General features: G+C 46.2%; 1 protein-coding gene across 11 annotated transcripts in view; it reads left to right on the forward strand.

Annotated features, from left to right (window-relative positions):
* Positions 1–12,119, forward strand: part of UBR4 (ubiquitin protein ligase E3 component n-recognin 4) — a 2,329,353-nt gene that overhangs the window by 1,966,146 nt on the left and 351,088 nt on the right. For all 11 annotated transcript variants that reach the window (XM_078642504.1, XM_078642505.1, XM_078642507.1 and 8 more), the window contains one exon: positions 8,100–8,339. In XM_078642504.1, the coding sequence (XP_078498630.1) occupies positions 8,100–8,339 (240 nt within the window). The remainder of the gene's footprint in view (positions 1–8,099; positions 8,340–12,119) is intronic.

Below are 12,119 nucleotides of genomic sequence, written 5' to 3' on the forward strand. Positions count from 1 at the left end.
AAACTCCCTAGATGCTAAGCGAGGCTTCAGATGAATACATAGCAATGATATATACCTCAGTTGTGAGTTTTATTTTAATAAGGCCCAATTGAACTTTTAGAATGGACATGGTTCTAAGAGTGCCTGACAGATTAATTCCTTGTGAATACAGTGAAGAGGGAGACGTTATAAACCACTTTGCATATATTAAATTGGTGGTATACTTCTAGCTCACGTTTCAAGTCCAAGCACTTATAAGTATTCCATGAACAACATTTATATATTATGTAATATTCTTGATTTAATAGTTACCTCTCGCATCTACACAGTTGAAATGTGTATCAAGTATCATTTACGTTTTGAATTTTTAGACACCCCCATCCCAATAGTACCATTGCTTTTTCTAATTTATGAGAGGTTCCAAATAGTTTTCTTCTGTGTGTTTGACAACGTGTGCAATGCTTGATAGATTTATGGCCGGTCCGGTATCCTGCACAGATTATTCTCTTGTAGCTAGGATGGAGACTGAATAAATGTCTTCTCTGTTACTGCTGGCTGTTTCACAAGACGAGTAACTCTTTAAGATCTGCACTACAGTGATTATCATTAGTACAATACATGACCTATTGTTAAAACGAAAAATATAGCAATATTATTTAATGGGTCCAGCTCGTACAAACCCAATAGGCGTGACTCCACTTACCATATTTCTGTAAGGCTGTGGGCTGCATGAAAAAAACAACTCATGTGTTGTTAGAAGCAAAGAATGTCTGATTAGATATGTGTTCCTCTACAATCAAAGAAAAGATCGGCATCGGGATCAAACCAAAAAGATGTGAAAATCTTTCTGCTGACCAGTGTACAGTTTGATGGATAGGAGTTAAATGTAATTTCGTCATGCCTTCAAATGGTCTGCAGTACAGTCGAATCAGTGGAAACATAGGCTTGTAGGGTGTGCTTGGTAGGTTGTCCCCAAGCTTATAAATACAAAAGGATGCCCATAAATTGCACTTCTTGCAAACAAGTCACCCATTGAAAGATCTCAGTCACAACTTTAAGGTACCAAGATTTTTTTATTTTTTGCAAAACTGATGTTTTATACCACAGATAATTGTTCTTCATTGATTTTCTGGTAAGAACTTTAAGGAATGGGGGAAAGATGGCTTCTTTTCGGGATGATTTGAAAGCATGATTGTGATGGCATATGGGATACGTGTAAACTGTGAGCCTAATTATAGGGAAATGATGGCGGCGTTAATTGAAAATGTTGTAGTGAATGAATGATTGAGCGTAAAGAGCATAATTAATGTGTCCTCATGTAATGCAACTGGTGCTATGTAAAGCACTCCGATACCCGATTCCGGTCAAGTTCGCACTATATAAAACTCTGGAAAAAAATATACATTTGACTCCTGTAAGCACTTGCTTGCCAATAATGGTGCAGTTAAAGTATGAATACAATATAAGTATGATTAAACCTTCTCTGGTCCTGCCCTTTTTGGAATTTCCTTCGTTTTCGATAAAGCTATGATGATTTTCTTCCAACAGTGCATGTTTAGTACTGTTTAACTGAGTTAACAGATTTAATAATTTCAATTGGTGTGGATAACCCCCTAATTTCCATATGAGGTCTCTTGACTTGAATAAGTCCCACGGGATGTTTGTATTGCTTCATTCATATTTATCCAGGTCCTGTGGGCATATTGAGTTGTCCAGTTGCATGCATCAAAATGTACACCTACAAATGGCTGTCTTCGAAAGGGTCCCAAGATTGTTTTGCGATGCTCCAGCATGCACCGTGACGCACCATGCGCATCCATCTTGATGCAGGTGGTCATTTTAATTTACCATTTATCGTGGCGGATGTCATTATAAAATGGTAAATTAAAATGTATTTCTATTTTAGGTCTTGCCTAAGCAGTGCTGTTCTGTATTCAGGTAAGGGCTGTAAGCTTCGCCCACTCTCCACCCCTCTGTTTAATTGGCTGATGTCACTGTCCTTTGTAACGGTTGTCCTTTGATTTGTTAATATGCTTATTAGTCCCTCCTTAATACGTCCCTATCTTCTGTTGTTTCCTCGCATCAGGACACCCCTTTGTTACATGTGTTGTTACTCGGTAGCTTTCGATTACAGCCCGAGCATTCTTTTGTTAGTTGTCTTCTTCCTGGCAGGACATGCTCTCTCACAATGTTTTAATTTTTTATATTTAACTAACGCGGCCAGCACTAATAATGGTGACGCATGCCTTTTCTTAAGCTAAAATGTTGGTGCTGCGATTAAGTCAAAAGCACAGAAATAGAACAAGCATTTACAATGCAACGGTTTCGCCTTTGGAAAAGTTAGAGCTATTAGCAATGTAAAAGACAATGCCATTTATTTATCTGTTTTCAAAACCAACACATAAATACAAATTTTGTCATTTACAATGCCAATAGCTCAAACTTTTCCAAAGGCGAAACCTTTGCATTGTAAATGCTTGTTGCTTTTTGCTTCACTGGTTTACGACTTTCCCTGGCTGTGGGCCTGCTAATCAGACGCACAGCCTAGCTGTTCTCTCTACTCCAAATTGTACCCAGGTATTGAATTGGCACTGGGCCCTCTCCAAGTCCCTGTACCCAGGGCTGAGGTGCACCCAGAAGTCTCCCAGGGGCTGCAGCATGTATTATGCCACCCCTGGGCTGACTAACTAAATCAGACACAACTGGCTGCTTGACAGCTGGGGCAAAGTGGTGTACTCACCCTCTGCTGTAGATATAGTATTCCTATATCTAAACCTAAATGGACACACAGATCTCCTATCAGTCACTCCTATGGCAGGCCTTGACAATCCTGAAGGCAGAGTGCTTGGAATCGTGTGATATAGTGCTCTGGCATGAGCTGAGCCTGTCTGCGGCTTTCGGGATCCATCCCTTAGCCGTTTCCATGATATCGCATACCATATACTCTTAAGTGCATTATAATCCTCGCGGTTATGTGCCAACTCTGGTATCGCTTTATCAAAACATGTCGAGTAAGGTGTCATACGAATTGGAATACTAACCCCTCCCCAATTCTGGCGACGGGGTTAGCATTCCACCCTTCTAGAGGGACACGACATGTATGTAACCTGTAACCCCGGTTAAAGTCAGACAGAGCCTTAGCTCCACAAAATGGATGCTGCCACCGAGACACAAGTCTGCCCTCCTGCTGCTGTGAGTCCTCCCAGCCCAGGAGGCAAGGACAAAGGGTTTCCTGCCAGGGGCGGTGCCAGCACCGTCCCAGACAGGATTTTGTGTATTCTAGGTAGGCAGGGCTTTGGAGGAAGGTGACTGCAAGTGGCACCCCGGTGCTCACTGTGCATAGGCCGGCTTGAACCAGTTCCAGGGGGCACTCCAGCCCCTGATCTGGGGAAAGCCCGCCAAAGGAGAGGGGTGTAACCACCCCCCTCCTAGTCCCACCCATAGGGCAGGACTTAGTCGCGTGCCAGCCCCTTTTTGCAGGATAAAGGTAGGAACTGGCCCCCTTCCAAATCAGATCATCTTTGAATCCTGAAACTACTTTCCACGAAAGGAACTCAAGACTTCTTCCCAAGATTCTCCCTTGTGACTAAGGAGTAGTCACCCTGCAGCAGCAGGCACCAACCAAGCATCGCGGTTTGTTGCCAGTCTCTCCTCCGGATCAAGACTGCTCCAGCACGACAAGAACCGGCTTCCCTGGCACCTCTGACCTCAACCTACATCATCAGCCCAGCTGTGATCCGTGGGTGCGACGAGACCTCGAGGGACCGGCCATCTTCCGAACTGCACGACACTTGTCCAGCACGACCACCGAGTGACCCTCGACTGAGTGCTTTGGGGTAAGAGAAGCCCCGACCCTGAGCAGCTCCAGCACCGAAGTTCAGCCCCCCTGCATCCACGAGATCTGCGTGGGGCCCTTCTGCTCTTTGCTGCTCACCGCGTTGTCCAGGTCGCTTGCCCGTTGGCTAGTGGCCCTCTCACGACGCTCCACGACGACAACCACTGCTGGTCTGGTTGCTCCAGACTAGCCCTTGCTCCCCTCCAAAAGAGGAGCACCCTGGACCCTCCTGGTCCACTCAAGACGCCATTTTAGGTCCACCGCGTGGGCCTTGCATTTGCCAAGACTTATTGCCCAATCCTGGGTCCAGCGACGTCGACAGCAAGTACCTTCGTGGGACAGCTCGCACCTCCATCCTGGTCGCCGACAACGCCTCCTGGTCCGAGAGACTGCAGAGCCCAGCAGCGCCCACTCACCTGGCTGAGGTGACTTCGTCCGGTGCCATCCTGGTGCCCACTCAAATCACTGGCTAGTGATTCAGAACTTGGTCCCCTCTGCTTACAGGTTTCTTCTTCCCTGATCCAGGCTTGGATCACCACGAACTCCTTCACTGGCCGCCTGCCAGCAACTTCTTTCTTCAGGCTCCTGGATCTTCAACGAGGGTTTCCGACGCAACTTGAACCCTATGCAGCCGCAGCCCCTGGGCTAGGTAAACCAAGTACTCCGGTGCTTCAGCATAGTCCAACACCCTAAGTGTTCGGATCCACTCTTGTTTTCGACCCACCTAGTCGGGTTCGCCCGAGAACAGTAACTTTGTCTTTGCTAGCCTCCATAGACTTTTTCCCGCCTTACGCGTGAGAGTTCCCACTCTGCACATGACGTCCACAGGCCTCCTGCTACTAATCTAAGGGTTTAGTATTGTAGGCCTAGCGTTTCTAAAGTCTATGAGAATAGTTACTTACCTGCTAGTAATTCGCATTCCACTTTTGTAATATATGGTTTTTCGTGCCCCTCATAACAACTTGTGTGGTGTCCTTTCACTTGGTGTTCAAGGGGTAATGTGATGGTAAAACAGCTGGCTTAACACGCCCTCTAGAGTCTTAGCCTTAGACTGCTCGTATCCATGCTACTAGGATAGCTGGTCTATAAGGTTGACTTACAACCAATCATCAATAAGGGTTGTTTGGACTGATACAGAGTGCTCACTAGAATAGTGAACATTATATATCAGGCCAACTTCTCACAACCATCTCACATAATTCCAAGCACTCTGCATTCAGGATTGATAAGGCTTTCCATAGGAGTGACTGATAGGAATATATGTGTCCATTTTAGAATTAGATATAGATATACTATATCTACAGCAAAGGGTGTTTACACCACCTTGCCCCAGCTGTCGTGCAGCCAGTTGTGTCAGATTTAGATGGCCAGCCAGGGGTGGCATAATACATGCTTCAGCCCCTGGTAGGCCCTGGGTACACCTATGCCCTGTGTACAGGAACTGTTAAGGTGGCCCAGTACCAATTGGTAAATGCACCTAAAATACATGCTTGTCAATTTAGAGAGAGAACAGCTAGGCTGTGGGTCTGATTAGCAGGCCCACAGCCAGGGAAAGTCGTAAACCAGTGAAGCAAAAAGCAAAAATCTGGGGTGACCATAGGATTGCAGACCCCACTCTCCTACAAAGGCCCTTGCAAATCGACTGCTTCCATATATCACGGACCTGGTCCACCCGGACCAGGCTGGCTTTATGCCCCAAAGAGCGACAAGGCACAACATTAGACGCGCACATGTGGCAATTGAAGCGATGGTCAAAACAGGAGATCAAGCAGCGCTACTATTGGCAGATATTGATAAGGCCTTTGATTCCCTGAGTTGGACCTATCTATTCGCGCTTCTTCCCCGGTTAAACCTAGGGCCGCATTTTCTGTAGTATATTCGACTACTGTACACAGACCTGACAGCCACAGTGAGAGTGGCGGGGGAGACGTCGACGACCTTCCCAATAGGGCGGGGCACCAGACAGGGGTGCCCCCTCTCGCCGTACCTGTTCGCCCTGGCCATGGAGCCATTAGCTGCATGGGTCCGGATGGATGCGCAGATGCGGGGCTTCGAATGGGAATTGGGACCATCAGATAGGATTGCATTATATGCATATGATATTCTGTTCTTCCTTACGGATGTGAACCGCTCTGGGCCACGAGTCCTTGAGATTATGAGAATCTTTGGGGAAGTATCGGGGCTGTATCTGAATATGCGGAAATCCACGCTCTGGATGCTGGGGGATCGCTCCGGGATTGGTGCATGGGCATCGGTGCTGCGACTGGGGGTCTCAAATACCTAGGGGTGTTTTTGACAACCTTACCGACTATTGCCTGGGAACGTAATATCGTTCCAGTGTGGAACAAGGTACAACAGGAGATGAAATGCTGGTCCCGAATGCCCCTCAACATTTACGGCAGGTCAGCTATATTTAAGATGGTTGCCCTCCCTCGCATGCTATACCAGCTGCAGAACCACCCATACCCGATCCAATCGATATGGTTCAAACAGGTTAACTCTGCTTTAAGTCACTTTTTATGGGACGGGGGAGTGTCGAGAGTGGCCTTGCGTACATGTTTTTTGTCTACTTATTGTGGGGGATTGGCAACATCGGACATGTTGTCCTACTATCAGGCAGCTCACCTCGTGGTCTTAAATGATTGGTGGTATGGTAACAGGGGTGACCCGGCCTACGCCCTTGAGAGGTTTCTGATGGATCCAAACACACTACACACTCTCTTGTACTCGGCTCGGTTGAGGAAGGGGCTGCCAAGCGCCACACAGGTGGTTTTTCAACTTTGGCAACAAGCACTGCGTCGCATGGGATGGTGGGGGAAGCTGACGAGGGAAACTCCACTTTGGCATAATGAGCAGCTGCCGGCGCTGGCATCATTGCAGGGCTTCGGAGGATGGGACTCGATAGGAATTTCAGCAATGGGACACGTTATGAAGGGAACAACCCTGAAGTCTTTTCAGGAACTTAGCGAAGAGTTCAGTATGCCCCGCACACAATTCTATAGATATCTGCAATTCAGGCATGCCCTCACGCCCACGCTAGAAGGACTAGAAACGTTGCCGGAATTCAGCCCGATAGAAGCAAAGGTGTTCATGGGAGACCTTGGGGACAAGAAAATATCCTGTATATACCAGACGCTAGTTACACATTGCTCTTCTGACCTGCACGATGTGGGGGAACTGGAGGAAGAGGACTGGCGTGAAGCCCTTGAATCCCACAGGGGGGCGGCCATCGCTATGCGCTTACGCCTTATACAGTTTAAGTACCTACACCGCACTTAGTACACCAGAGAGAGATTGTGGAAGGCTGGCCTGATTGAGTCCCCAGCATGCTTGAGATGCAGTGGTGAGACAGGTGATCTTATGCATACGGTGTGGGGCTGTAGTGGCCTGGTGAGGTTCTGGGAGGGAGTATGGAGTTGTCTGTCGGAGGTGCTGGGATGGGACCTCCCCCGTACTCCAAAGTTGGGACTGCTGCACGTCCTGGAAGGGGTGGGAGGTAATATCTACAAAAGACACTTGCTCCTGCTGGGCCTCACGGTGGCGAAAAGGGATATTGCACAGGCTTGGAAGGACCCCAGGGCTCCCACGGTGGTTGGATGGGAAAAAAGACTTGACTTTTGCATGGGACTGGAACGACCAGTGTTCGAGGCTAGGGGTTGTCCCCGGAAACACTTTAATATATGGAAAAGGTGGGCCATTTACAGAGGCCTGTAGCTTGAGCCCCCAGCACCAGCAGGGGCTGAGGAGGAGCAGTTGTGATGGGCATGGGAAGGCCATGATGTATACGTTGATTTGTATATAACTATGCTAAATAGCATCGGAGAGACATTGTGCACAGGGGGGGGGGGGACACGGGGGTGGTTGGGGGGAAAGGGGTGGGGGTTGGAGGGGAGTTTATCTTCTTGACAAATGCATCGCTGATTTTTGATGTAATATACTTGCTACAGCCTCTCCGGGGTTCGGAGTGCTGTGTCGTATGTGCGATTCCTTAATAAAAAAGAGTTTTAAAAAAAAAATAAGTATGGTTTATAAGGTGCTGTTTCGGCAAGAGCATGGCCTATATGGTGCTGTGTTGTAAAGAGGATGATTTATGAGTTGATAGATAAAGGTGGTTTGAAGTTTGGACTTGGAAAAGTATTAAGCTGGCTAAAGATGTGTTATGAGGTGTATAACAAGCCTGTTGACTCACCTAAAGTGAGATCCATGTTGTCTAAAGGTAATCTCCAACACTTTTTAGTCATATCAAGGCAGCCATTTCAGATTAGCTGTTGTCTTCTCCCTTTAGACCTGCACGCTGGCACAAGGCCAAGAAGGTCCAGCTTACACCAGGGCAGAGCGAAGTGAAGATTGACCTGCCTCTGCCGATCGTTGCTTCAAATCTAATGATTGAATTTGCTGACTTCTATGAGAATTATCAGGCATCTACAGAAACACTCCAATGTCCCCGCTGCAGTGCATCAGTACCTGCTAACCCTGGTGTGTGTGGCAACTGCGGTGAAAATGTGTACCAGTGTCATAAATGCAGGTCAGTGGCTGATACTTATCCTAAAAACCTTCTTTTAATCTCTTTAAAATGTGTATGATTGTCATTGTATCAATGCCAGCAAAGTACAAGGCACTTGTATTGCTTCTCGAAACTCTGGACACATTGAAATATTGCTTCCTTAATCTCCTGTGTTCTAATGTGCTTGTATAAAGTATTCCTTGTATAACATACATTGATTACCAATTAAACTGCTGTGGTGAAATATCCATACAAAAGAGGCAACCTTAAGTGGATGCCTCTACTCCTTTGTATAGAAAAATGATAGAAGTGTAATGACAGAAAAAAGAACAGATGATAGATGGAATGTTGAACAATGCCAACATTCACCGCCAGTCACCGATGGATGGGTCAGTGAGAGCAGACCTAGATCTCAGACCCCTCAATACATCCGATCAGAACACTTTCACATGGTCACTCTACTAGAGGTAATATGTCTGCAGATGGGCAACTTTATGGCCACTTTGGACCTAAAAGATGCTTACTTCCATACACCCATTCATCCTGCTCATCGCAAATACCTCAGGTTTGTCATAACAGGAAAACACTGCCAATTCAAGGTTCTCCCCTTCGGTGTCACTACCGCGCCAAGGGTTTTTACAAAGTGCTTAGCAATAGTGGCAGCACATCTAAGACGACAAAACATTTATGTATACCCATACTTGGACAATTGCCTAATCAAAGCCAACACCCATCGGCAGTGTCAACAACACATAACAATAGACCTGCTACACAATTTGGGGTTCATCATCAATGTCCCCAAGTCTTACGTTCAAACTCTTCAGATTCAGCCATACTTAGGAGCAATTCTCAACACACAGCCAGTATTAGCGTACCCCAATCCTGCCCTGATACAAACCTTTCAGGCGTTTCTACCTCAATTTCAACAGTACACTCCCAGTTCGGACTGTTATGCGTCTACTAGGTATTATGGCATCTTGCATTGCCATAGTCCCCAATAAAAAAAGCCCCCATAACCGTAATCTCTTTCTCGTCCGTGGTCTCAGTCACAGAGTCACATCCAGGATCTAGTGTTGTCGGACCGCCAGACTCACCGTTCTCTGCAGTGGTGGAACCCCAAAAATGTGTTGAAAAGGCGGCCTCTTCTGGACCCTGCTCCTCCGATCACTCTACCTACATACTCTTGGGAAACTGGTTGGGGTGCACATCTCAAAACCCACACAATAGAAGATCTTTGGGATGCCAAATATCAGTCCTTACACATCAACTATTTAGAACTTCAGACAGTATTCATTGCACAGAAAACGTTCCTTCACCATCCTTCCACAAGGTTGTCTTAGTCCTGAACGGATAATATGACAGCCATATACTTTCTACAAAAACAAGGGAGGACATAGTCTTCCCAGTTTTAACACTTCTCTCAGACCGTATGGAACTGGGCTCTTCACAATTACATTCATTTGTTAGCAGAATATCTGCTGGGGACAGACAACCATCTTGCGAATTTGCTCAGCATGACGCACCAACAAACTCATAATAGGTAACTCAACCTACAGGTCCTTCATCCCTACTTTCAAAAGTTGGATGCTCCTCACATAGACCTGTTCGCCACAAAAGAAAATGCAAAATACCCAGACTTCACATCCAGGATCCCAAATAGACTATCCAAGGGCAGCGTACTATGGATGAGTTGGTCAATGATATTTGCCTATGCTTTTACACATCTCTCTCGTTCCATTTCTGGTTTGGAAGCTCAGGCAAACTTCTCTCACCATGATACCTGTAGTTCCTACTTCACTCCTGGTTCACAACGCTCCTGGATCTCTCCGTAGTCCCACACAAGAAGCTCCCCACCATGCCAACCTTCCCATTCAAAACACAGGACGAATCAGACACCCAGACCCCAAGATGCTCAACCTAGCGATTTGGCTCCTGAGGTCTTAGAGTTTGGTTATTGAAACTTGCCATCAGAATGCATGGATATTCTTAAACCTGCTTGCAGACCCACAACTAGGGCCTGTTACGCTGCAAAATGGAAACGTTTTGTTTGATATTGCTAATCTAAACACATTAATCCTATCAAAGTTACTGTGCAGGATATTATTTCCTATTTACTTCATTTGCAAAAGTCAAATTTGGCATACACTTCCATTCTATTGCATCTTGCTGCAATAGCTACCTATCTCCACACTAGACAGCATTTATCACTCTTCAGAATTCCTGTCATTAAAGCATTCATGGAAGGATTTAAACAAGTCATTCCACCTCATGTGCCTCCAACATCCTCCTGGAACCTAAACATTTTACTTAGTAGGCTCATATGTCCTCCTTTTGAGCTGTTGCACTCATGCCCATTTCAATTTCTATCATTGAAAGTGGCATTTTAGTTGCCATTACCTCACTGAAGCATGTGAGTGAGCTCCATGCATTAACCTTAGAATACTTGTACACAGCTGTATCCCTACAGTCTATTGTTCACTGTCAAAAAGTCTCACCTTCAACCCAGACAAATGCAGCTCTTTCTAGGCTCTATCTTAAACCCTGTTGTGGGTAAAGCATACCCTAATGAGTAGCCTGTCTCTTTTCAGACAGGACATCCTCCTACTAGAAGGATTGTACTGAAACTGTTGAGAGTGATGACTTCATGCATTGCTATTGTGCTGCACGCAAGAGTGTATATGTGCCCTCCACAAGAGTGCCCTGTACAGCAGTGGTCACAAATGGAGCGCCAATAAGATCTATGTAGAAAAGTGCCCCTTTTTGACAAGGTTGCCCCACTTTTGCTTGGTACATGGTGTCATTTCGACTGGAAGTGCACTTGGTTCCTGCCAACCAGGTCCCAAGTGCCAGAGCTTTTCCAAGAGCTGTACACTAGTTTCCACCAATTAGCAAAACCTTTAGTACTCTCTGTAAGCCCATAGTAAATGGTACCCTGGTACCTATGGCCTGAGGTACTAAAGAGGGTTCCTAGGGTCTGCAGCACTTATTGTGCCACCCTAAGGGACCCCTCCCCAAGCTCATGCATTTCTCCCATTGCATGACTGCCATTGCACGTTGCGTGTCTTGATGCAGACAAAAGTGAAAACACGTGTCACACATCCCTGTGTGCCATGTCCCCTACCACTGCATATGATATTTGTAAGTCATCCCTACAGCAAGCCTGAGGGCCCAAAGGCAGGTTGCTTAATGTCATATGTGAGGGCATATGTGTAAGAGCAGATATGCCCCTCTGCTGATTAGCCCTATTGCTGCCAGTGCAAATGACCAGGGAAGCCATCTTAAACCATGTACTTGTTAAAACGAGTTCCCCAGCTACATTATGGTTTCACTGACAATAGGGATGCTTGGTATAAAGCATCTCATCTTGATTAACCCATACTGATGCCAGTGTTGGATTTATGAGCACTCAGAGAGCACATTTGAGCTGCCCCCTGAAAACCTACCGGTCTCTGGTGTACTTGCTGACTGGATTCTGCCAGCTTGCCACCCGAGACACTGTTCTGATCTCCTAGGGTGACAACTTATGCTCTAAGGAGACCCAGACAAAAGCCTGTCCAGGAAGAGGGTGTAATACCCCCTCCCACAGGATGACCTGCTGATTAGCTTCCTTGGGCTGTCAAGCTTTTGAATGCAAATCTCACTCCCCTCACAGGAAAGGAAGGCACCACCCCCTGCCCCGCAGAACTCTTAAAGTGAAAAGATGTTCTATTCAAATACGTACTTGACTAAAAAATTCTCATCTGAAGCCTAAACATAAATAAAGATGCTTGCTATTTTTATAAATTGGTGTGGATCTCTTAC

The sequence above is a fragment of the Lissotriton helveticus genome, chromosome 5_1 (genome assembly GCF_964261635.1).
Source record: "Lissotriton helveticus chromosome 5_1, aLisHel1.1, whole genome shotgun sequence".
NCBI lineage: Eukaryota > Metazoa > Chordata > Amphibia > Caudata > Salamandridae > Lissotriton > Lissotriton helveticus.